This window comes from Amphiprion ocellaris, chromosome 24, assembly GCF_022539595.1.
Source record: "Amphiprion ocellaris isolate individual 3 ecotype Okinawa chromosome 24, ASM2253959v1, whole genome shotgun sequence".
In the NCBI taxonomy this organism is placed as follows: Eukaryota; Metazoa; Chordata; class Actinopteri; family Pomacentridae; genus Amphiprion; species Amphiprion ocellaris.
The window spans coordinates 14362445-14390029 of record NC_072789.1 but is presented as its reverse complement, the minus strand read 5'-3'; the positions used below and the strand labels follow the sequence as shown (position 1 = coordinate 14390029).

Below are 27585 nucleotides of genomic sequence, written 5' to 3'. Positions count from 1 at the left end.
TTGCTGCCTTGCTGCCTTGCTGCCTTGCTGCCTTGCTGCCTTGCTGCCTTGCTGCCTTGCTGCCTTGCTGCCTTGCTGCCTTGCTGCCTTGCTGCCTTGCTGCCTTGCTGCCTTGCTTATGGGTAAATCTCCGTGTTTTCCTTTTTCCAGGAACCACCCTTGAACTCCAGTCCAGTGACACTCCACTCCACACCACAGACCACAACCTTTCCACTCCACAATCACCCTCCACAAGGTTCCCAGCGGGGATTCGAACCATGCCCGTCCACATGACAGACATACACCCTCTGTGTGAGCTATCTTTCACACAAGGTCCCTGGTGGAGTTTGTTGTAATGATGGTTGCAAGAGGTGTCATGCAGCCAAAGTTTAAAAAGAGCCTTGAGCTGGATTCAAACCAAGGACCTCCTGGATGAGAGGCAGATAACTTACCACTGCACTATCCTTCCTACTGGGTATAGCTGTTAGTTTTCGTAAATGATGGTACACAAAAGTATTAAGGAAGTGAAGATAATAAAGGTACTAAGGTGGATTTGAGAGGCAAAAAACTTACCCCTACACCAGGTGTCCTACAAGATGTTGCTCTAACTTTGCTTAAATGATGCTATCAATTAGTACTGGCGCAACCAAACAACAAATAAAAGGTGTGAGTGGAGATCTGAATCATGCGAGGTTGTTTCTGACACTGAATACACCCAATCTCATCTGATCTGCAAAGCTAAGCAGGGTTGGGCCAGGTTAGTATTTGGATGGGAGACTACCTGGGAATACCAGGTGCTGTAAGCTTTTTACTTCTCCTCACAACCTCAGCAAGACACTGCTGGTCATTCACTAGAGACAGCTATCAACTAAAACCTCTTGGTTTCTTTATTATACACTCTATGAGGTGGATAAGCTGCAGCTCATGCTGATTTATTGCTGGTTCTGGTTGGAGCCAAAGAACAAACGCGTCACCTGTTGGAGCAGCTGATGTCCTGCAGCCTCTTCACCACAGAAAGCCTCTGACAGCTTCAATTCTTTACACTCCGACTGCACGACACCAATCACATAGGAACATTTACATGTATGGAACAAAGAGCTGAGCTGACACTCAACATGTGTTTGAGCATTTATTGATAAAGACATTCAAACATGTCTAGAGATAGAACACCAATGCACGGTATAAGAAAGGTCAGAACAGACTTCACCTGCTCAGGAAACTGAGGTCCTTCGGGGTGCAGGGAGCAATTCTGAGGACCTTTTATGGTTGTGTGGTGGTATCAGCCATCCTGTATGGACTGGTCTGCTGGAGCAGCAGCATCACGGCTGCAGACAGGAAGAGACTAAAGAAACTGGTTAAGAAAGCAAGCTCTGTCCTGGGCTGGTGGTAGACAGGAGGATGATGACAAAGCTGTTGTCTATCATGGAGGACATCTCCCACCCCCTGCAGGAAACAGGACCATCACCGGCAGCTCCTTCAGGGACAGACTGCTTCACCCACGATGTTTGAAGGAGGTCCTTCCTTCCTGCAGCAGTCAGACTGTGTTCAATCAAGCCTGCTCCCAGTAGTTCAGATCACCCATGAAGTAACTGCAATAAAATGTAAATAAGTCAATATGTGCAATTTCACAGGTTTTTTTTTTTTAACAAGCATTTCTATTTCTTCTCTAAGGAGAAAGCATCTATTTATATCTGTGCACTGAGTGCTGCTTTTTTTTTTTTTTTTTTTACTTTTTTTCCTATCTGCTACTGCCACACTGAAAATTTCCCCACTGCAGGATCACTGAAGGATCTACCTATCCATCCATCTATCTATGGTCCATATACCTACCTACCTACCTATCCATCCATCCATCCATCCATCTGCCTATCTATATCCATCTGTCCATCCATCCATCCATCTCTCTCACAGGTGTGGAGGTTGACTCGCCTGTTCTCAATCACCTTAATCCACGGACAACTTCAGCATGTAAAACATAAATAAGCAAAGGCTGCAACTCGTGATTATTTTAATTTTAACTTAACTTTATGTGCTGTTCAAAAAACTTGTAAAACTTGCTCAAAAAATCTGTATCGACCCAGAAAAAAAACAAACATGTCAGGCACCCTATGATGTTAACTGTTCGCCTGAATGTTTTTGTTTAAAATCCTCAGTAATAACCTTTGGGAAATCAACGAGAGGCGCAAAGTATTATATCCCATCATGAAAGAACACAGACAGAAAGGTAAACGGACTGCACTGGTTGTGGACAAACTATACATAGATGGGCAGATATTTCGGGAACCCTCCATTACCCCCTGGCTCTTCTTTTAAAAAAAAAAAAAAAAAAAAAAAAATGGCTTAAACGTTTAATATATCACTTAGTCATTTATGTTAGAAAATGTTATAAAAAAAATAAATGTCACAGGTGTAAATGTCTCACTCTCCTAACCTACACTCCCCACTGGAGAACCCCCTCCTCCTTCTACTTTTCTCCCTCTCCCTCTCTATATGTCTCCCTTTAGCCTTCTCCCCCCACACTCTCACTCACACTCTATGTACCCCCCATGTTTATTGTGCCTGTATGTTTTATAATGTGTTTGTTGATAGTTTTTTAGGCAATGATGTGCTATTATATAATGTATATATAGATCCTGACCTGCTGTATACATCTCTCTCCAACACTCACAGCTCAGACAGCAACAGACAGCTCACAAGGACACACACAGATGTTATATTACATTGCTACATACCCAGTGACAGAACATCTTCTCTCTCTATGTTCAAGTTTAATATCGTAGCCTGGAATGTTCATGGCATACGCTCACAAACAAAAAGAGTTAAAATCATGGACTATGTCTCTAAATTAAAAGCAGATATTTTGCTCCTCCAAGAAACGCATTTACTACAGTCGGAAGAAAAATGTTTATCAGACTCAAATTATAGTATTATCTTTTCATCTTGTTATAACGGCAGACAAAGAGGGGTCTCCATTCTAGTCCATAAGAGAGTACCATTCACTTTAAACAGTACAGTAACGGACTCAGAGGGCAGATATATTATTATCCAGGCTACAATCTTTAATAAATTATATTCTATTGCAAATCCTCTATGCTCCGAATAATGAAGATCCAGCCTTCTTTCACACTGTTTTCTCTCACTTAGCAGACTTATCTGCTAACTCAACAACTATTATCGGTGGTGACTTCAACATAGTTTTAAACCCTTCAGTAGATCGATCTAATAGTCCAATACATGTAAAACAATCACAATCAGTTAAGGTCATACATGATTATATGAAAGATTTTGGACTAGACGACGTCTGGAGACTCAAAAACCCAACAAAGAGGGACTATACATTTTTCTCTGCGGTACACAAAACATTTTCAAGAATTGACTTTTTCCTCTTAAATAACTCTATAGCACATAAAGTTACTACTAAAATCCACCCAATCATTATCAGCGACCACGCACCAATATCTCTCAGCCTGCAAACAGATTCCATCCCTAAACCTCCTCAGACTTGGCGCCTCAACATCTCTCTACTCAAAGACCCAGAATTTGATCGAGTAATAAGGAGTGAGTGGGCAGACTTTCTAAAAAACAATGACTCTATTGACTTATCTCCATCTTTGCTTTGGGAAACTGGAAAGGCCGTAATCAGGGGTAAAATAATATCGTACTCCTCATACAAGAAAAAAAAAGATTTACAAACAGAGAAAGAAATTGAAGAAAAAATTAAACAACTTACAGAGAATTATGCAATAAACCCAAGTGATCAATTATGGTCCGAACTACAAAATGCAAAACTAAACCTCGATAATATCCTATCCAAGAAAACAGAGTTTTTATTACAACAACTAAGATATAATGATTTCGAACACAATAATAAATCAGGAAAATTTCTGGCGAACCAACTCCAGCGCAATAAAGAAAAATCCTTCATAACAGCAATTCAGGATCCCTCAGGAAAATATACTCAGTCACCTCAGGAAATTAACCAGATCTTCTATAATTATTACCAGAGTTTATACACAGCAGCAGCTAACCCAAACATGGAAGATATTCATAATTTTCTCAACAATTTAAACATGCCCAAACTAACGTCAAATTACAGAGACATATTAGATGCTCCATTGACTATGAAAGAATTACAATGTGCATTAGACAGTATGCCAGCAGGCAAGGCACCTGGTCCTGATGGTTTCCCTGCTGAATTTCTTAAACATTTCTGGTCAATGTTAGCACCCCTTTTCTTCAGGACAGTGACGGAGATTAAAAATAATGGTTATATCAGTCCGCACATGAATACAGCTGCAATTAAATTATTATTGAAACCAGACAAAGATCCTACGCTTCCCTCTAGCTATCGACCTCTGTCACTAATCAACACCGACATCAAAATTATCTCAAAAGCTCTCGCCTCGAGGCTGGAGAAAATCATCCCGTCAATAATCCACAGCGATCAAACAGGATTTATAAATGGCCGACACTCCACCAACAATATCAGAAGACTTCTAAATCTAATCTCTTTGACGCAACGCCACAACAAAGAAGCTATTGTTATGTCACTGGACGCAGAGAAAGCCTTTGACAAAGTCAATTGGTCCTTTCTCTTTGCTGTGCTCCACAAATTTGGCTTCGGAGAATCGTTTATCCAGTGGGTATCAGCTCTGTACAACTCACCCAAGGCTACAGTCACCACTAATGGGATCACTTCACAAAGCTTCAGTCTGCAAAGGGGAACGAGACAGGGATGCCCACTCTCTCCCTTATTGTTTACGATCTTTATCGAACCACGAGCAACAGCGGTACGTCAGAACACCGATATCAAAGGTATCTGCGCTCTGGAGTCTGAACATAAAATTAACCTATACGCAGATGACATTTTACTTTATCTACAAGAACCTAAAACTTCAGTAATTCAATTCAATTCAATTTTATTTATATAGCGCCAATTACAGTCAAATTGTCTCGAGACGCTTTACAGAACCCATATGCCTGACCCCCAGAGCAAGCCAAAAGGCGACAGTGGCAAGGAAAACACCCTTTTAACAGGGAAAAAAACCTCGAGCAGAACCCGGCTCTAATGTGGGGGGACCCATCTGCCTGCTGGCCGGGCGGGTTGAGAGGAACAGAAGAGGTAGAGAGGTAGAGATAGAGGTGTAGAGGTAGAGGGGTAGAGGTAGAGAGGTAGAGATAGAGGGATACAGATAGAGGGGTAGAGATAGAGAGGTGGGGGGGTGGGACACAAGGACCATAAAACACAGCCACACATCTGAAGCATCCAGCATTCAGCTCTGGGACCAGGGACACTCGGAGAAAGGACACAGAAAGAAACAGAGTGAATGTAATGCAATAATGGTATATATAGTAAATACATAGGGCTCAGTGCATCAAGAGAGGTCCCCCAGCAGCCTAGGCCTATAGCAGCATAACTAGGGGCAAACTAAAGGGACGTCAAGAGGGGAAGTCAGTTGTGCAAATGAAAACACCAGCATACCCCGTCAGGGTCCCCCAGTCAGCCCTAACTATAAGCTTTGTCGAAAAGGAAGGTTTTAAGCCTGGTCTTAAAAATAGAGAGGGTGTCCGCCTCCCGAACCCAAACTGGGAGCTGGTTCCACAGGAGAGGTGCCTGATAACTGAAGGCTCTGCCTCCCATTCTACTTTTAGAGATTCTAGGAACAACAAGTAAGCCTGCAGTTTGAGAGCGAAGAGTTCTGCTAGGATAATATGGTACTATCAGGTCTTTAAGATATGATGGAGATTGGTTGTTAAGAGCTTTATATGTCAGAAGAAGGATTTTGAATTCTATTCTAGATTTAACAGGAAGCCAATGAAGAGAAACCAATATAGGAGAAATATGATCTCTCTTGCTAACTCCCGTCAGTACTCTGGCTGCAGCGTTTTGGATCAGCTGTAGATATTTCAGAGAGCTATTGGGACAACCTGATAATAAGGAATTACAGTAGTCAAGCCTAGAAGTAACAAATGCATGGACTAGTTTTTCTGCATCACTCTGAGACAGGATGTTCCTGATTTTCACAATATTTCTCAGGTGGAAAAAGGAAGTCCTACAGATTTGTTTTATGTGCGAGTTAAAGGACATGTCCTGGTCAAAGATAACACCGAGGTTCCTCACAGTAGTACTGGAGGCCAATGTAATGCCATCCAGAGTAACTATATGCTTTGAAAGCAATTCTCTAAGATGTTTGGGGCCAAATACAATGACTTCAGTCTTGTCTGAATTTAGTAGTAAGAAATTATAGGTCATCCAGGTCTTTATGTCCTTAAGACAATCTTGCAGTCTAGCTAGCTGATTAGTTTCATTTGGCTTCATAGATAAATACAATTGAGTGTCGTCAGCATAACAATGGAAATTAATACAGTGCTTCCTAATAATGTTGCCTAAGGGAAGCATGTATAATGTGAACAGTATTGGTCCTAAGACAGAACCCTGAGGAACTCCATGATTAACCCTAGTATGCTCAGAAGAGTCATTGTTGACATGCACAAACTGGAACCTGTCTGATAAGTAGGATTTAAACCAGTCCAGTGCTGTCCCTTTAATGCCAATAGAATGTTCTAGTCGCTGTAATAAAAGTTTGTGGTCGATTGTATCGAATGCTGCACTAAGGTCCAATAAAATAAGTATAGAGACCAGTCCATTATCTGACGCTATGAGAAGGTCATTAGTAACTTTCACCAGAGCTGTTTCTGTGCTATGATGCACTCTGAAGCCTGACTGAAACTCTTCAAACAAGCTATTCCTTTGTAAATGTTCACATAATTGATTTGCAACTGTTCTTTCCAGAATTTTGGAGAGAAATGGGAGGTTGGAAATTGGTCTATAGTTGGCTAAAACATCTGGATCTAGAGTGGGCTTTTTAAGTAAAGGTTTGATTACAGCAACCTTAAAAGCCTGTGGTACATAACCTGTTACTAGAGAGAGATTAATCAGATCTAACATTGAGGAATTAATTAAAGGTAAAGCCTCCTTGAACAGTCTAGTTGGGATAGGATCTAAAAGACATGTTGATGGTTTGGATGTAGAAACTATTGAAATGAGTTCAGAGAGATGTATGGGGGTGAAAAATTCTAAATATCCATCTGGTCTTACAGCTAATTCTAAAGTATCTGTACTCGATGATACATCTGTGACATTTGCAGGAAGGGCCAGAGTAATTTTTTCTCTAATCGTAATAATTTTATTTGTAAAGAAGCTCATGAAGTTGTTACTGCTCAAAGCTAAAGGAATACAAGGTTCAACAGAGCTCTGACTCTTTGTCAGCCTGGCTACAGTGCTGAAAAGAAACCTGGGGTTGTTCTTGTTTTCCTCTATTAAAGATGAATAATATCTTGTCCTGGCATTACGAAGAGCTTTTTTATAAATTACTAGACTATTTTTCCAAGCTACATAAACTTCCTCTAAATTAGTGGAATACCACTTCCTTTCCAGCTTTCGGGACGCCTGCTTTAAAGTCCACAGCTGGGAATTATACCAAGGAGCAGGTCCTCTCTGAGATAGAATTTTCTTTTTTACAGGTGCAACACTATCAAGTGTTGTACGCAGTGAGGCTGCAGCATTATTAACAATATAATCCACTTCTGTGGGGGTAAAATTATAATATTTCCCTTCCATTATATCAGTAAGTGGTGCTGGACTAAATAGAGAGGGTATTATTTCCTTAAATTTAGTCACCGAATTGTGAGACAGACATCTACTGTAATGATATTTATTCTTAACTCCTATACAATCTATTGTTGTAAATTGAAATGTTATCATAAAATGGTCAGAAAGAAGAGGGTTCCGGGGAAATACTGTTAACTGTTTGATTTCTATGCCATAAGTCAGAACGAGGTCAAGGGTATGATTAAAACTATGAGTTGGTTTATTTACATGTTGAGAAAACCCAATTGAGTCTAATATTGAATTAAAAGCAGTCGTAAGGCTGTCACTGTCCACGTCAACATGAATGTTGAAGTCACCCACAATAATGACTTTATCTGAGCTGAGCACTAAATCAGATAAAAAGTCTGAGAATTGAGATAAAAACTCAGAGTAAGGAGCAGGAGGACGATATACAACAACAAATAAAACTGGTTTCTGAGCTTTTAAATCTGAATGAGAGAGACTGAGAGTAAGATTTTCAAATGAACTGTAACTAGGTTTAGGTCTCTGGTTCATTTTTAAGCTAGAGAGGTAAATTGCTGCCACTCCTCCTCCTCTGCCTGTGATTCGAGGAACATGATAGTTAGTATGACTAGTAGGAGTTGATTCATTTAGACTAACATATTCTTCCTGCTGCAACCAGGTTTCAGTCAAACAGAACAAATCAATCTGGTTATCAGTTATCAAATCATTTACTAACAGAGATTTAGACGAGAGAGATCTAATATTTAACAGACCACATTTAATTGTCCTGTTTCTTCGCTCAGTTGAAATAGTGGTATTAATTTTAATTAGATTTTTATGGTTACTATGTCTTTTGTTTATTTTTGATTTGCTTAATTTATTGAATTTTGGTGGTCGGGGGACAGACACAGTCTCAATAAAGCTAAGTGATTTACTGGAGGGTGACAGCTGAGAGGAAACTGCAGAGAGGTGTGGAAGACTACAACTCTGCATCCTGGTCTGAACTCTGGGTTGTCATGCTTTAGGAGTTCTAATAAAATCAGCCATATTTCTAGAAATGAGAGCTGCACCAGCCAAAGTGGGATGGATGTCGTCTCTCCTAATCAGACCAGGTTTTCCCCAGAAAGAGCTCCAATTGTCTATAAAGCCAACGTCGTTTGCAGTACACCACGTAGACGACCAGCGGCGAAACGATGCCATACGGCTAAACATGTCATCGCTTGTCAGATCAGGCAGGGGTCCAGAGAAAACTACGGAGTCCGACATGGTTTTGGCAAAGTTACACACCGATGCCACACTAACTTTGGTGACCTCCGATTGGCGTAACCGGGTGTCATTACCGCCGACATGAATAACAATCTTACTGTATTTACGATTATCTTTAGCCAGCAGTTTCAAATTTGCTTCTATGTCGCCCGCTCTGGCCCCTGGGAGGCATTTTACTACGGTCGCTGGTGTCGCTAGCTTCACGTTTCTGACTACGGAGCTGCCAATGATCAGAGTTGGTTTCTCAGCGGGTGTGTCATTGAGTGGGGAAAAACGATTAGTAACGTGAAGCGGTTTGTGGTGTGCCGGGACAGTGGGCTTGAGCTTAGGACTACGTTTCCTACGAAGTGTCACCCAGCTACTCTGACTTCCCGGCTGCTCGGGAGCTGCTAGGGGACGGCTAGCAGAAGCTACACTAGCAGCTATATTATTGCGGTCCGCACCGGCTAAGGGAGCCTGGCTAACAGCTAGCGGGGTGTTTTCCATGGTGCGGAGCCGCGCTTCCAATTCAGAGAGCCTCGCCTCCAAAGCTACAAACAGACTGCATTTATTACAGGTATCGTTATCACTAAAGGAGGCAGAGGAGTAACTAAACATGTGACACACTGAGCAGGAAAGAGAAGGAGAAGAAGAGGGAGAAGCCATGCTAACTGCTAAGTGCTAGGCTAGCGGACAGAGATAACAGATTAACTTAGAATTAAGTACTGAGAGGGTGCGTGAAGAAAACGAGTGTATGTTACGATTCAAATATTACCGCTACACACAGATTTAATGAATATCAAATTAGATGGAGTGGATAAGCTACAACAGTCACAGAACACAACACAGCGCTACAACAGGAAGTGACGCAATACGCTCACCGTAACGTCAGACGTCAGCCTGCAAGTAAAGGAAGTAATTAACCTCATCACGACCTTCTCGTGTCTTTCAGACTACTCCGTCAACTGGTCAAAATCAATTATATTACCTTTAACAGATAACTCGTGGAATCCCGCAGTTCAAAACTCGCATTATTCTTTTCCTACTGGCAACATCAGATATCTGGGCATAAATATTTCCTCCAAACTCTCAGAATTAGTTCATCTGAACTTCACTCCACTTTTGGACAAAGTCTGTGATGATCTGAGGCGTTGGAACAACCTCCCCATCTCCCTTTTGGGACGAATAGCTACAGTCAAAATGAAAATATTACCTAAAATCAACTATCTCTTCTCCATGATTCCATTTAAACCCACATCAAAGTGGTTCCAATCATTAGACTCCGCTATTGGTAAATTCTACTCAAAGAATAAAAAGGCTAAAATCAGTTTGACTACCCTCCAGAAGAATAAATCCGAAGGGGGACTGGAGGCTCCCAACTTCATATATTATTATTTATCCAACCAAATACAATATCTCACCAAATGGATACATCCACATGAAGAATATAACTCCTGGCTAGAACTAGAACAGTTAGATTGTAACCAGATCAAAATCTCTGACCTTCCCTGTATCACTTCTGCCCTTAAACATCATTCCTGCTTCAAGAACCCTATGATCGCTTCCACCTTGTCTGCTTGGTGGAAAGCACTGGAAATCACAGGCTCCCAATTAAAACCCAGTATACTCTCCCCAATCTGGCACAACCCTGATTTTGCAAACAACAAAATAGCTCTTTATTTCAGCACATGGGCAGAGAGAGGAGTCACTCACCTCCATCACCTTCTGGATGACAACACATTTAGGACATATATAAACTTATTCCAAACATTTGAAATAAGAAATGGAAATTTTCTTCAGTACCTACAGGTAAAGAAGACGATTACAAGTAGAATTCCATCCCTTCAGACTACTTTACAGCCAACGGATTTACAGCCACCCGAATTTGTCGAATACATTGTGAAACTGTCTCCAAGAAATAAAAAGAATCTCTCAAAAATTTATAGTTTACTCTCAAAGACACACTCTATACACCTACCAACTCAAAAATGGGAAAAAGACGTATCCAAATCTTTTGACTCTGATTTTTGGACCCAGATCTGTGAAAACACATTTAAAATGACTAAAAACACCAACTTACAATTGATCCAATTTAAGGTGCTTCACAGAACGCATATAACGCAATATAAACTGTATAAAATGGGCTTCTCACGCTCAGACACATGTACGCAATGCACCCAAAACATGATTGACACTTACTTTCACGCTCTGTGGCTTTGTACACCCGTCTATCAATTCTGGGTAACGATCACACAGAAACTCTCCAATATTTTGGACTGCGGGATTCCACATTCCCCGAACGTTTGCCTAATTGGTGATCTAACGCAAACAGCCCTTCCAGACATTCATATCCAACCCACACCATCGCCAAAAAAACTATCTTAGTTAACTGGAAAGATAAGAAAGCCCTGAACATCATCCATTGGCTGAACCTCCTCACAGAACACATCTCACTAGAGAGAATATCTGCTATCAGAAAAAAACAATTGGACTCCTTCAAAGAAAAATGGTCTCCATTTATTAAGTCAATAAATATTAATCTATAGCCTCCGCTTGTATGTGGGCGTATGCCATTTCCCTCATAAAATTGTAATTATTATTCTGTCTGTGTGTATGGTCTGACTTCTGTCTGCTTTATTTCAGTTTATTAACCCTCTACCTTTTTAAGTAGGATGGCACCATGGACTTCAAGGCTGTGTGCATGCACTAATGGTGTCCTTTTCCTATTGCTCTTGGGGTCGCTCTCTGGCTCTGCGGGGCCGGCGTGGCTCGGGCCCCTCTGCCTGGGGGTGGGTGTCCCCGGTGTCTCTCCCTTCGAGCCCTGGGTCTGCTGGGTTTGTGCGCTCTCCCGGGGCCTTGGGGGTGGCGGCGGCTGGTCTCTTCTGGGGCGCCCTGGCTGGCCCTGGGGTTTGGGGTGGGTCGGCCCTCCGGTCGCTCCCCTGTCCCTTCCTGCTCTGCTTCCCTCCTCCTCCCTCCTCTCCTGCCTGGCCGCTCGTCCTCGTCCCTCTCCCTCCCCTGGGGGGGCTGGGGGCCCTCCGCTGCCTGGGGGACTGGCATGGGGGCCGGGTGGTCTCTCTGGGGGGGTGGCTCTGGCTCATCCGGGCACAGGCCTTGGTACTTGCCTGTGTGCCGCCACTGGAGATTAGTGTCTGCTGGCTGGGGGCTTCTGTCCGGGCCCGGTGCTGTCCTGGGGAGTAGTGGTGTGGGTGGGGTCTCGGTGGTGCTGCGGGGTGAGCGCCCTGCATCCTGGACGTACCGGCTCCGGGGTGGGCGTGGGGGCTCATTGCCCTTGCTTCCTGGTGGTGCGGCCTGGTCCTCCCTCCGGGGCGGGGTGCTGCATGCGGCTGGCCCGTGGTGGGGCTGCAGCGTCTGCCGGGGCGCTGGTCTAGCGCTCCGACTTCTGGGGGTTTTGGTGCTGGCTGGGCCGGTCGGGTTCGGGTGGGCCCACCTCGGCCTCTTGCCCCCGGGCTCTGGGGGCCCTCTGCACCAGTACCAGTGGTCTTACTACCTGTCTCCCCCGCTGTTCTGTCCTCTTGGGCCGGATCCACACCAGACTGCCTCTTACTGTGCACTTCACATACTTCACACATCACTGTATATAGTTACTCTTAGGCACATATAGGGACACAACAGTTAGGGCCCCGAGAGCAGGTGGGGGCAGGAGTGATGGGCTCTGTGGTGGGGCGGATGGCAGGGCTCTACGGCCTTGTCTCTTCCCCATCACCCTCTTGCTTGTCTCCCCTGCTCTCTAATTTCTTTTTAATGCACCACACACACTCACAGCTTGGGGGTAGGTCTGGGACGGCTCGGGGAACTTGGGTCAGGGTAGGCTGCAGAGTAGCCATCCTCTGTGGTCCTCTGGCCCGCCCCCTGGACGCCTCACCCAGCCTCCCCACTTTTAATGCACCACATGACACTCAGGGTTACACTATCACGGTGCAGGGATAATGTCTCCAGTCTGGGATCGGGAGACATATTAATAGGGAGTAATGGGGGGATTTCACTAATATGGCCTCGCTGGTGGGACCCGGCCCCCTTATGGCTATGGGGTGACGGGGGTGGACCATCATCCGTGTTGCTGTGGCCGGGGGGTCCCCGGGACCTGGGGGCTGTGGTCGGGGGGGGTTCTCCTGCGTGCCCGACGGGTCCAGGCTGGTGCGATGGCTCTTGGTGGGCTGCGGGGGCTGGATTGGCCATCCTGGTGGGCGCTGTAGCTGTACTGCGGGCTGGCGGCATGTGGTGGCTCTGTCCTGGTGGGTCGTCAGGGCGCGTTGCGGGGAGTGGGGGCCCTGGGTGTACTGCGCTCACCTGGGGCCTGGTGCGGGGGGTATGCGGGGTGCCTCCCTGTCGGCGTCGCCGGGCCCCACCACACTATCCATTTCTACCCTCTGGACTCGCATTGGGTCCCGGCTCCGATTTCCTCTGACCGGCTCCCGGTGGCGGCCTGCCTTGTGATGGGCTGGTTGCCGCCCCTTCGGTGGGCCGCTCGGCCCCTGTGTCTGGCTTCCTGGCTGTGTGGGGCCGTTGGCCCCCTCGGGGGAGGGAGAGGGGGTGGGGTTGGGCGGGTCGGGTGGTGGGTTTGGTGGGGGCTGGGGCTGGGGTGGGCGGGGTTGGGGTTTGGGTGGCGGGTGGGTCCTCGTGCCCCGGGCTGCCTGGGGCGGTCTTGGCGCGCTGGGGGTGTCGGTAGCTGCTCCCTCTTGTTCTCCGGGTCCGCGTCGTCCACGGTGGCCCCGGAGGCTCTCTGGGGGTGCCGCCCTGTGGCTCCTACTGCCTGGGGGGAGGGTTGCCCTGTTGGCTTGGCCCTGCCTTGCCTTGATTGCTGTTCTGGGCTTCGGGGTTCTTCACACTTGCATGTTTGATCAGGTCTCGCCAGCTACTGCCGAGTCCCATTTCAGTGAATGATGGGACCCGCCAGAATGTGCTGAGAATCTCTCCAGAGTCTCTACCCTAAACTCATTCTCTCTTGCACTAGTATCCTCTTCTGGCCTGTTCTATTCTATTCTACACTATCAAGACATCCACAATTATGGTGCTCAGTACCGTTTGTTTAATTATTTATTTATTGTATCTCTTTTTCTTTTCTGCTGGTTTGGATTTCTTTTCTTTTTTCAAATTTTTTTTTTATTTTTATTTTTATTTTTTTTAAATTGATTGACAGTTAGTAGTTAGGAATAACACACCACCTTACTATCTTTAATTGCAATAGCACCGCCTGTTAATTTCTATCCCTGTTCATCCTGTTCGTCCTGTTCGTCCTGTCCAGTCTTTGTTTCCCCCACACATCACTGAGGTGTAGCACTGCCCTCCCTGGCTTATAATAGGGAATTCGAATAAAGAAGGTCTGCTTAGCTTTCAGGGAGGGCCGGTGATGGTCACACACATGCACTAAATATTAAAATATTTGGCTCCAAGACTAAAATATGCATCGATCTCATACAATGTTGACTCCCTTCTTGTGGAGTTAAACAATGAGAACAAATGCAGACCAAAAAAAAAAAAAAAAAAGTAATAACCTTTGACTGGTTGCTCTTAACCCTGTAAAACCCACTGCTGCAAAAATACAACATCAGCTTATTTTTTAATTACTATTTTCTATTATGTATATCTGAAATAAACCCTAATCTGTGGGTCTGACAGCAGCGTGAGGTCAAAGAAGCTGCCATCAGCTGCTGCACTTCTGTCCGTCCAGCAGATGGAGCCATGGAGCTGCAGTGAAGTGAAGAGCAGCACAAGGCAACCACCACTTCCATCCACTGACGCATTCAATTTGACTGACGCTAATGTTTTATTGACTTCCAACCACTAAACCAATATGATCACTGATGCACTGAGCTGAAGAAGTAATGTTACATTTCAAACATAACTGGGGAAATAACCGAAACTTCTTCCTTAGGAAAGGAGAAAGTATAAGAGTATAAAGGCAGTGCAAGAATAAATAAGAAAAAAACGGTGCAAAAATTGCCCATAGCATTATCCATCCATTATCTATACACCGCTTAATCCTCACTCGGGTCGCGGGGGGGGGCTGGAGCCTATCCCAGCTGACTCAGGTGAAGGCAGGGGACACCCTAGACAGGTCACCAGTCTGTCACAGGGCTACATACAAAGACAAACAAGCACTCTCACATTCACACCTACGGGCAATTTAGAATAATCAATTAACCTCAGCATATTTTTGGACTGTGGGAGGAAGCCAGAGTACCCGGAGAAAACCCACGCATGCACAGGGAGAACATGCAAACTCCATGCAGAAAGATCCCGGGAAAGCCGGGACGCAAACCAGGGACCTTCTTGCTGCAAGGCAAAAGTGCTAACCACTACACCACTGTGCAGCCCTCCCATAGCATTATATACAGATGATTTTATTCTTTAAACAAAAAAAAAACATGTAGAAGACTATATACAGAGGATGAGGTTTCAGGTATAGATAGATCGACAGATGAATCCTTACTGTGAAAATATTTAAAGACATTGAACATTGTGCAATATAAGGTCAGTCAGCAGCCTCAGTTCATGCACCAACACAACTTTTATGCATTTTTAAAAAATAAAAAATTACATGTTTCTAAATTTTCTCCATTTACAAGGCAGGGAGATAACCGAAACTTCTTCCTTAATAGTTCCTGTTTAGTTTGTATGCTGTGGTGTCAGGATTACTACACGTGGAAATGAATATCAAATTAAAATCATTTCCATATCTTGACAAGTTGTTGCGATCACAAAGTAAAATACTACATCACTGAGTTCCAGATATCTGCAACTGAATATTTTGTGCCTTTCTAGACACTCTGTAATCTGTAATTTGTGTATAAATGATAAACTGAGGCATAATGATGTTGAAATTGCACTTATTTTCATTTAAAAACTTCAAGTAAAAGACAGTTGTTAAACGTGAACACTTTCAGAATGTATTTTTTTGCACTAAAACACAGGGAAATATTATAGGCTATTATTTTACTGGTCACTTGAGATCAAACTGTGCTGAATGTAGCTCCTGAACTAAAATGAGTTTGACAGCTCTGCTCTACAGAATAAAGATATGTGTCAATAACAGATTCTATTGGCTGTAAATATTGATTTAACCCTAAACCAGAGACTGACACTTTGTGCCTCTTGTCTTTATGAGATTTGCAGTAAGCCTAATTATCGGAGTGAAGGATGTTTCATGTATTTGTTATTTATTCGCTCCTAAAATCCTTCAACACCATCAAGCATCTGAAAGAATTAAACTGTTTTAAACACCATTAGAATATCAGATTTAATGTGAGATGACTGAATCCTGTTTTCTACTGTAAAATACTGGGAAAGAAGAGGACATTTTTGATGTTTAGTGCTTAGTTAGAAAGGAATACCATATGATAGGACTTTCTCCAAAAACATATCATGATGTTCCAGCCACTAACTAAACACACAACACTGTTAACTTCACTAACACAGAAAAACTTTATTGAACTGACTCACCTCCTCCATGAAGTCAGGGTATCAGCTGTGGAGACAAAAGACAAGCAAAATTAGCAGAGAATAATTACTTTTCACAGAGAATATTCACTTCAATTTGAACAGAAACTACCAAGATTCAGAGCCATTGAGTGGCTATAATATATTAAAACTGCCGTAAGGTGAACAGCAAACATCTGTGTTAATCCACTTTTCTTTTATTTTAGTCCATTAGTCCATTAAATGAACTTGGACTTAGTGCTAAATTCACACAAATAGAGCTTATTCTTTCCTTATTAATGTGCACCATTTATGAACGACGTCACACAAGATGAGTAAAGTTGAAGTGTTGTCGCTGATTGTGATGCTTCTTCAAATATTTCTAGGAAATTAGAAATCCTTTCTAAAAAGAAATATTTCACCTATTTGTTGAAGGTGAAAACACCCAAAGTGATGACTAAAAAGCTCACCAAGAGAAGCTTCTGTGCGGAGCCCACACGCATTGAAAGATATGAGCTGCAGCATAAGGAGTGGACAGAGAACGGGGATGAGTTTACTGGCCATGTCACAACCGTTTTTTTACTCTTTGCTTTCTTAACCGTCTTCGGCTGCCTAGATTCATTTAGCCGTTTTCTTAACTGGGTTACCTCCAAGAGCTCCATTTCCGAGTCAGAGGATGACAGCCTCATGACCGGGTTCCCCCCAGCGGAATTTGAGACTGTGACTCAGGGACAGTGTCATCAGGCATTTCTTCCGTCTCATCCACTCCATCCAGAGCACACTGTGGCTCCTCACAGACCAGTTTCTCCACCGCCTCCTCCCGGTTCCGGCTCTCCGGCTGAGCCTCCTTCGCCCGTGTAGGACCAGGAACCTCCACGCCTCCGGAGCCCCTCGCATCGGTGAGTGTCATACCCAGTTGCTCTCGTTCTTGGCTGTTCAGTCCCTCTTCCTCCTGGTCACTCACACACATTCCTCCATCCTCCGACTCAGAAACGGAGTTCTCTCTAACATCATTCTCACTTTTGTTGCATATATGAAGCCGGGTTAAATCAGACACCAATACTTCAAATTTAATTTTTGTGGGGGTTCTTTGTTTCCCAATTTATTTACAAGTAATAGAATTTCTAAAATGAGATGTATTCCCCAAAACTTAGGGCACAATACATTAGCAACTATATAAGCAACAGTACTAGAAACAGTATCCGAACCAGAAACATACAAGAAACATACGGCTGTGGCCCCTAGCACAAACAAAAAAACACAGTTACCACAGTGCTCTGTATAAGCCTTGGTGCTAAGCACAGAATGCAGTAACAAACAGTAGTTACAAATATTTCATCTTTAACAACACAAAAATACAATGCATATAATAACACACTCATATCTCATGGAACTAGGAGCATAAAATCATATACTGGAAATCCCATACCAAGCACACGGACGACTAGCATCAGCGGCACATGTACAGTGCTTCCATCCTTCAACCATCGGCACTCCTAAGCACAACACACAGACATAAAGTGGATCTCCAGTGTCAATAACAAACAATCCACCATTCCGTCATCATAGTTCACATTTCAGCCTTTCATATCGCAGTATGATTTACATTTTTCTTACGGTCCTGATCCCCGACCGTCTCTGCGATCACAACTTCCGGTATTCTGCCCTCTGACCTCCAAACTACCGGAGGTACAACAATGACCATACGCCCCCTGCTGTCCAAAATGAGAACCAGCAGAAGAGCCACAAACAGGCATTTCAGTGGTTTTTTCAGTTTGTTTTATTGCCTCTGTTTACCACCTGGTTACATATACAATTTGCAAGTTGATTAGGACACAGCTCGCATCGCCTCACCCTCGTTCTCATGTCACACTCCTTAGCGTAATGACCCTGCTCCCCACACACATGACATTTAAAATCAGGACACTCTCTGAGGATGTGGCCCGGCTGAATACACAATCTACACACCTTTACCTGTCTATCATGTATCACACGTACATATTCTGGTCCTGTTACGGTCATAAATTTAGCTGAATATGGTAGAGACTGAACATAATCAGTGAATTTAACTTTAGAAAACCTCGTCCCATCTGCTATGCTATGTTTACAACTCTTTTTAATTGTTTATTTGTATTTTTAGTGTTTAATTTTGGAATTGAATGTTTTGTATTTTTTATGTTTTTATCTAATTAAATATTTTGTCTTTAATGTTTTATATTCATTTTGAATTATTTAATTGTATTTTTTAATGTTTAGTTTTCTTTTTAAAAACGTAATTGTATTAAATGATTTGTTTTATTGTATTTCATTTCCCTGTTAAAAGAGTGTTTTCCTTACCACCGTCACCTTGGGACTTGCTCTGGGGTTCAGGCATATGGGTTCTGTAAAGTGTCTTGAGACAATTTGACTGTAATTGGCGCTATATAAATAAAATTTAGTTGAATTGCTTTTAAAATTTTTCATCTTTTTTTTGTTCCTGTCAAGGTTTTTACCCCAACCTTAAAAATGAAACAAATCCTCAAATCACAATGCAAATACTTGTGTTGTGTGTGTAGCACTTACAATGGAAATATGCTGCCATTAGGTGGCTTAAGGGCTAGACTATGGAAAAGGTTCAGCTCTGGGAACTGTGTGAAAATTAATGAACACAAGACACAGAAATTAGGTTCCCGGTAATGTATTAAAATAATCAACAGAAAACACTCACTGCATGAAAAGCCAGATTATCGACCCTGTGAATCACTGAAAACCTACTAAGTTCCCCACAGTTATTGGTTGTTCTCAGGCTATGAAGAACATGGGTGAGGAGAAATACCTTGAATGAATCATGTTTGTGGAGTTGGGGGGTGGGTGTGTGGGGCAAGGGGGGGAGTGAGACTTCACACCTGGGGCATGGCAGAGGTGTGAAAACTAATTAGCATCTAGCCTGCCTGTCTAGCATGACTCAGGACTACGATTGGATGAAACAAGACATGACAGCAGAAAAAAAACTGTCATGATTGGTTGAAAGATCTGTTGCTACTGGTCAAATCCCCGCCCCCCGCCAGCCCCCCCACCCACCCCACCCCCACCGCCTCACCCCCAGTCACACACAATAATAACGCTTATTATTAATATTTTAATAAGACATTAATAAATATGGGCCATATAGTGTATAATTACCTGCATACTTGTTATTGTTAACCAATGGGCAATCAATGACATTAATTTATTGGAAGGGAAAAAATATGACATGTTGAGACATGTTGAACAGACATGCAGACATTGAACAGTCCTGAGTTCCAGAAATCCGAAATCAAAATTAAAATAAACTGTCTTTAAAAACAAAAAATTTACAAAAAATTTTGACCAAGTTCATCTCTCACTCCAGGCTGGTCTCAAGCATCAGCTCTGGCTTAAAATGTTTTCTGGCTGCTGCCGTGTTGTACTTCAGTGGCTTCAGTCTATCAGACGGCTGTCCATTGTGAAAACACCTGTGATGTAGAGCTGTGTACTTTACATCAGCCTCCAGGCTGTAGGGCTGCACACAGGTTGGCAAGCTCCTGGCTGTGGAAGGATGGAGGCCATACTATCCATCCACGCACCCCGTCAATGCTGCCGTCCTCTTCATCTGACATCATGTCAGCTGTGATGCTCTTCCAGAAGTCCTCTTCATCGGGAGCAAGGACTGTCTTCCTGGCATCCAGCAGATGTGAACACAATCAGTACAGGAAATCAATACTTTTTTTTTTTTTTTTTAAAACAATATCTTTATTGGGTTTTATATTATGAAAAACTTAACAATACACTCAACATAAAACAAATAAAGAGCAACATGATCCCCCCAAATAAATAAAAAATAAATAAAAAAGTGAAAGAATGAAAGAAAAAATAAATAAATAAATAAATAAATAAATAAATAAATAAATAAGTAAATAAATATAAATACACAGCATACAGCTCAACAATTCAGCACCACTGTCAAAATTAATTGGCCTCATAACATCTGAGAAACTCAGTTAAAGGTGACCATATTTTCCCAAAGTCCCCTCCTCTTCCTCTGACAATATAAGTAAGTCGTTCTAGTACAATACAAGATGCCATCTCTCTCACCCACATAGGTATTGAGGGTACCTCCATTTTCTTCCAGTATAAAGATATCAGCCTCCTGGCCTGCAGGAGTCCAAAATCAATGAGTGTTAACTGACTTGAAGTGAAAATACAGTTCTCTGGAAATATACCCAACACACACGTCCTTGCGTGAAGAGGCACCCTCACACCAACAATCTTAGACAAAGTTCGTATGACTGATTTCCAGAACGTCTGTAATTTTGAACAGCCCCAAACACAATGAAACAGAGTACCCTTTTCTTCTAAGCATTTGCTGCACGTGTCTGGGATATTGGGCGACCAACGATTCAGTTTGATCGGAGTTATGTAAGTTCTCATCAACCATTTATATTGGAGTTTCATCCTTGTGTTAATTGATTGAGTTTGGGCTTTTAAACATGCACTTTCCCAATCTACTTCATGTATATCCTCTTGAAGATCAGATCTCCATGCTTCCAGCTTGTCAGTGGTGGTTTCCTTATCATGTGCCAATAGAGCTGCATAAAATAAAGAAGTTTGACCTTTCTCCTCTAAGTTTTGGAGTGTAAGGTTCTCCAGATGTGATAGCGGAGGTTCAGATATAATGTGTTTGTATTTTGACATGATGAAATGTTTTACTTGTAAATATTTTAAAAAATGTTTCTTTGGAATGTCATATGTTTGACATAGTTGGTCAAATGTGAGGAGACCACCATCCCTATAAAGGTCTGCCACCTTCTGTACACCTTTATGTGCCCAAGTTTTGAAACCTCCATCTGCTCTTCCTGCCATGAAGCACTCATTGCCCCATATAGGGGAAAGACGTGAAATAGGAGGGAGATCGCCAACATGTTGATGTGCCCTATACCAAACGTCTATGGTATTTTTAAGAAAAGGGTTGTTTGTTATTTTCTTTAAGCGTTTGGGATTTGCAGAGTACAGATACAGTTTTAATGCAAGGTTTGGTACTGATGTTTGTTCAATATTTACCCAGGCTGGGGGTATCTCAGTTGAAAAGTAAAACATGGCTGAGCGTAACTGTGCAGACCAGTAATACCATTTCAGATTTGGCAGTTTTAGCCCTCCTCTTTCGTATGGCAGGTACAGCAAGCGTAGTCTCAGCCTGGACTTTTCATTATTCCAGATGAATGCATTAAAAATACTGTTTACTTCATCAAAGAATAATTTTGGGGGTGGTAGAGGGAGTGATTGAAAGAGGTATAAGAACCTTGGTAGCACGTTCATCTTAATCATGTTTATTCGGCCAATTATTGATATGGGCATTGTCATCCATCTATCCAGAGTTGCCTTCACTTCTCTAATCAAAGGGTCGTAATTTGTTGCAACGGTGGTTTTAACATCAGGGGTAATTTTAATTCCAAGATACACAAATCCCTCGTATGCATTAATAAACGGGGTTTGTATGATTGATTTTAGCCTTTCGTCCTCATTTAAAAATAGTATGGAAGATTTTGAGTCATTTATAGTATATCCAGAGAACTGTCCAAATAGTTCAATTTGTTGCATTAGGTTTGGTATGCTGGTAGACAGCTTTGTTAAGAAAACTATCAAACCATCAGCATATAGAGCCAATCTGTGTTGTTGTTCTCCTATACGGATACCAGACAAGTCTGTATGTGTTCGTATTGCCATAGCCAAAGGTTCTATAGCCAGTATGAATAACATTGGTGATAGTGGGCATCCCTGGCGTGTGGAGCGTTCTAATGTAATTGGTTTTGAAACTATATTATTTGTTAAAATACTGGCAGTGGGTCCTGTATACAAGATCTGAATCCATTTAAGAAAGTTAGTTCCAAATCCGAATCTTGGCAGAACATTAAATAAATATGGCCATTCTATCCTATCGAAAGCCTGACGGGCATCCAGCGATAATAAGGCTGTATCTTTTGCATCAAATTTCTCATAAATTATATTGAAAACTCTCCTAATATTGTGGAATCCTTGACGTTTTGGTACAAAGCCATTTTGATCATTATGAACCAATTGTGAGATGTAGGGGTCTAATCTTTTTGCTAGAACTTTACAAAGTATTTTAGTATCAACTCCCATTAGACTTATTGGTCTAAATGATGAGCGTTCTGCAGGTGGCTTACCAGGTTTTAAGATCAGTGTGATCATTGCTTGTCTCAGAGTGGGTGGGAGAGTTCCATTTTGATAAGCTTCTTTATACATTTTAAAAAGTGGGATTGTTAATTTTTCTTGAAAAGCTTTATAAAATTCACTCGTAAATCCATCCGGCCCAGGGGCCTTACCACTGTTAATATTTTTGATGGCCTGTGATATTTCTTCAGTTGTTAAATCTCTGTCTAATTCCTTTTTTGAATCTTCTGCTAGGGTCGGGAATTGAAGTTGGTCTAAGAATGTTTCTTGTTCCACTGAAACTTGAGGGCATTCTGACTTATATAGGGTTTGATAAAACTCTCTAAAGCTGTCATTGATTTCAGATGGGTCTACTGTTAAGTTCCCTGCAGAGTTGATTATACTGTTAATCGCTCTGTCACTATGCATTTTCTTAATTCTCCATGCCAGGAGCTTGCCAGCTTTTTCTCCCTGATCATAGTAAGATTGCTTTAGCCACAACAGATTTCTCGCGGCCGCGTCGGAGGATAATTTATTATACTCAGTTCTTAAACGTAACAGTTCACTTTGTTTTAACTGGTCATCGCCAGTGGTTAGGTCTAGTTCCAGAAGTTTGATCTGTTTTTCCAGAATTTCAATCTGTTTCTTTTGTTTTTTAGCCTTCGTGCTCGTGAAACTGAGAATTTCACCTCTAATGTATGCTTTAAACCCCTCCCATCTCACCGAGGCACTAGTTTGGTCTGTATTTAATTCAAAGTAATTATCTATTTTTTCTCCTACGAATTTAACAAAGTCAGGATTCTGTAGCCATCTTGCTTGAAATCGCCAGTTAATGGGATTATTAGTAAATTTCTCTATGTGGACATTTAATGAGATTGCTGCATGATCACTGATCACTATGCTATCATACTGGCATTTTTTAATCCTTGATAAAAGTCCTCTTGAAACCAAAAAATAATCTATACGAGATTGTGATTTATGTATACTGGATTGACAGGAGAATTCTATTTTGTCTGGATTCTGCTCCCTCCACACTTCCACCAGATTAATATCTGATATATATTGATTTATTACTTGTCTAGTTTGTGTTTTATAAATGTCTGAGCCTGTTGAATGATCTATAGTTGGGTTTAAAGTGCAGTTAAAATCTCCTCCAATTATGTAAGATCCTTGTAAAGTAGATATTGTAAGAAAGAGATCTTCAAAAAATTTAGGGTTATTTTCATTTGGTCCATATATGCTCACTAGATTCACTGCAAATGAGAGAATATTGCCCTGAGCGATTACATATCTACCAGCAGGATCTTGAATTGTTTTAATCATTTGAAACGGTACAGTTCTGTGGATAAGGATAAGTACCCCTCTGGCATAGTTATTATATGATGCATGTACAACTTGACCAGGCCATCTGTTCTTTACAAGTTTAACATCAGACATTGTCAGATGTGTTTCTTGAAGAAAAATTATTTTGGATTTAAGCTGTTTGATCCTGTTTATAACTTGCTTCAATTTAATCAATCTCCTGAGTCCCCTGACATTCCAACTTGTAATTTTTATATCAGACATGTTCTGGATATTTACTTGTTCCATAAGTGGTAGCTTTGTTCTGTGATGTAAATGTACTAAGACCCATTGCTGATGCTGTATTAACATAAAATACATAGAAATTCTTAAAAACCAACAAACAAAAATAAACCTGTAATTGGCCCATAAGACTCCAAATCCCCACCCTTACTCAGAACAGTAAACAGGGGCTTATACTAATCCACTCTACAGGGGAGTAGTTGAACTATAAGAACCTGACCTCAAAAGCCACAGTGGTATCCGTCAACCACGCAATACCATATTTTAAACTCTATGAACCCAAACAAACAGTAGACAGGTTAGATAAGCCAGTAAGCTATTTGGCAACAGTGTCTCTTAATAGTGTCCATTCTGGCGCACAAAATGTCTTGGAAAAAATAACACTTTCACAAAAATGAATAACATTATGCAAAAACAGAGAAGAGGAAGAAGAACTTAAATGATTATAATGGCTTCATGAAAGCATTATAGAGGAATGCCTTTTACAAATTAAATTACATAGCTGCTCGGAATTAGTAAGATAAATGTATAACTGAAAAAGTCTCAAGTTATTGGCTCATCTTATATCCACACATTTACGGAGTGTTTAATGGTTAAAGCCAGCTTGTTGTGTGGTCCAGAAAGTGAACAGCTCACCGCATTCCGTTAGTTATCTCCGGTGTGCTTGCGATGGAACTCCTCTGCTTCCTTTGGAGATGATAACAGCTGAATTTTCCCATTGTGGAGGATCCTCATCTTGCATGGGTTGTACTGGAACCCGCGGAACATTCCTTTTTCGGCGAACACTTTTTTGACAGTGTTGAATTCGGATCTCTGTCGAACGGACTCAGCTGATAAGTCCTGGACAAAAAAGAGCTTGTTTCCATCGTGTGTAATGTTGTGCTGCTTTGTGGAGCGAAACACGAACTCCCGATCTTGAAAGTTCAGAAAACGGATAATGACTGCTCTATCCATATTCGGTTTCGGCGAGGCGAGGGTACGATGGGCCCGCTCTATCGTGAAGGACCTGTCGGTCTCCAGCCATCGTGGTAGCATCTCCCGTATAAACTCCATCAGCGGCCGCTTACCCTCAGTGCCCTCCCGGAGGCCAAACAGACGTAGATTTTTTCTTCGGCTCCGGTTCTCCAGGTCGTCGGTCTTGGTCTCCAGGTAGGCGATTCGTTTCATGGCTCTGTTGAGATCCGCTGTTTTCTTTTCTAGGTGTTCCTCTGTTGACATGATTCTGTGCTCAGCTTCCTCCAATCGTGTAGCATTGGCGGCGACATTTTGCTTCACTTCTGTCATGTTGTTCTCCAAAGCGGTTACTGATTTAGTCATTTCACCCATGAGGCTACTTATATTGTCCAGTTTAGTTCCAAATCCACCGATCTCGGAGCGGAGTGACTGAAGTTCAGCTAGTACCGCCGTGAGGTCGGTTGTGTTGCTAGGGCTAGCGGCCCTCTCCCCATGCGAGTCCGGCGGTGGACTATCAGCTTTACCTGGCTTTTGGGAACCGCGCTTTCGGGTGAAAATGTCACAATCCTTAGTTATAGTCGTCTTGGACATTTTCTCAATTCAGTTGGCTTGTCTAATGTAGGGTTATTACAAGTTTTTAATGCGGGTTACACGGAGCCTCCACTTTATGCTGCCTTCCGGGTCCGCGGCTCCATAGCGCCCCGGAAATCAATACATTTAATAATTTAACAGAAAAATAATGTCATAGTGACCAGCAATACTATTCTAACCACATTTTGTATAAAACACACAATGTAATGAATCAAACTAATATCTCTTACCCTCTTTCTTCTGTGGTGACTCGGGGCAGAAGACTTCATGGCCTCCGCCTGATCCGCCATGTTGGGTTGACTGTAGCGGTAGTTCCTCCGTAGAGTTTCAAAATGCTTTTTACAATCAGCTGGAAAACAGTTAAATGAAGCCGTTATTAGCTTTATTATTATTTCCTGCTATTTTCAGCTATTGTTAGCTTTTGTTTCTGTTGATGAAATCGAAAAATTTAGAACAATTTTAAACAGGATACTTACGTAGAAGGACGTCTGTCTCCACATCCTCCACATCTGGACTTCAGCCAAAGTTTTAACTAAATATGTCCTGACTGTCTCATTGTGAGGTGAGCCCAGTCTGTGAAAATAAATCAGAACATTCATTTACTACTCACAGCAGAATAACTGCAGAGTCAACTGTAAAGTCGTTTAAAACAGTTTTAAATTAGCAGACAATTTGAATGGATGCATGAATTGTTTACAATCTACAGTACAACAATTTGTGTGCATTCAGCTGACAAAGAATTATTATACATGCTTACAGTAAACATTTTTCTCACAAAAAAGAAACGAAAAAGAAAAAAGAATAAACAGTCTCACCCTTGTTCCTAAAAGTACAAAAAGGCAAAAATAAAGTCACGTTTGTTAACAAAGATGGAGGACTACATGCTATCACTGCTTAACGTTACCAATTCAGAGCACTGTGCTAAAACTCGCTAAAAATATCCCACAAATGGAATATATTCTTACCGCAATTTTAGGACTGTGCTCTCCTCTTTTCCGCTGAATTTCCTCGCCGCTGGAGAAAGTGTTTAATTTTGCTTCCATGGCGGCTATCCTCTCCTCCAGCTTCTCCTCCAGCGGTCCTCTCTGGCCAGACAGCCGGCTGATAACGCTCAATAGTTTCTTCTCAGTGTCTGTCGCGGGTCTGACTGGAACCAGTCGGTCATGTTCAGGCTGTTCTATGCGAGGAGTTTGTGGTGAGTCGGACTGGTGATACCGGGCCGCCATTGTAGAAACTCCCTCTTTTCGACCGGGGTGGAGCCCGTTCGGAGTTGGAGCCGGCGCCCGACTTGGCGCCGGTTTTTTGTGTTTCGACCACCGGAGCTGCGGCTCCGGGCTCCAAACTCTGGGGCCGTTTCGGGCACCAACTCGTTGCTGGGCCAGAGGTGGCCAGAGTTGAGAGCCGAGCACGTCACGGGCAGAGGGCGGGGTGACATCTAAAAACATCTAAAAAGATAAACATGGATATGGTCATCAACTTATTGCGCGTGTTTAACCGCTAAGTAGTCAATGCAAGCGTAGTCGAAGCTAAGTAGCTAAGCTAACGCTAGCACGTTTACTGTTAAGTATCCAAACGTCTTTGATAATTACCTTTCTTCTCAAACGTGATCGCTGGGCATTGGAACGGCGACGCCGATGGGTAACCCCTAACAGAAGGTTTTGCTGTTCAGCGATGGCGAGACACACTAGCAAAGCCATGAACACCACTCCAATGAAGTCCTCCATTGTTGTTGTGTGGGTTTCCGTACAGCGTGAACGCTGTTGAACGGCTACGTACGCAGTGACGTACACACGTTTTGTGGTGGCGCAATGACGCAGCTCCAATTTTGCTCCTTCTGAATGGAAACACAAACCCGTTCTGGGGCGGCACGAGATTTGAACCAAAAAAGCACTGGCTCTCAACTTTGAACCAACCTAGCACCTGGTGTTCTTTGGTCGAAAGCAAGACGACTTCTTTGTCTGTTCGTGTATCGCGCGGTTCTTGCGAGACGACGCGTGTGATTGGACGAGCAA

General features: G+C 42.5%; 1 protein-coding gene across 3 annotated transcripts; it reads right to left on the bottom strand.

Annotated features, from left to right (window-relative positions):
* LOC129348319 (uncharacterized) lies at window positions 1-27585 on the bottom strand. 3 transcript variants are annotated; one of them, XR_008600843.1, is made up of 7 exons: window positions 27163-27585; window positions 26539-27018; window positions 26050-26146; window positions 25804-25922; window positions 16301-16325; window positions 1187-1568; window positions 1-1028 (listed from the first exon to the last, which is right to left on the bottom strand). XR_008600843.1 is itself a non-coding variant. In XM_055008536.1 (6 exons), exons 1-3 carry the CDS (start codon window positions 27295-27297, stop codon window positions 26126-26128), a joined length of 636 nt encoding a protein of 211 aa, XP_054864511.1. In that variant the 5' UTR covers window positions 27298-27576; the 3' UTR covers window positions 1096-1568; window positions 16301-16325; window positions 25804-25922; window positions 26050-26125. The 3 variants fall into 3 exon arrangements, 2 of the variants coding, with proteins under 2 accessions (XP_054864511.1, XP_054864512.1); XM_055008536.1 differs by lacking the exon at window positions 1-1028 and having other exon boundaries at window positions 1096-1568; window positions 27163-27576; XM_055008537.1 differs by lacking the exons at window positions 1-1028; window positions 1187-1568; window positions 16301-16325 and adding an exon at window positions 19375-19951 and having other exon boundaries at window positions 27163-27576.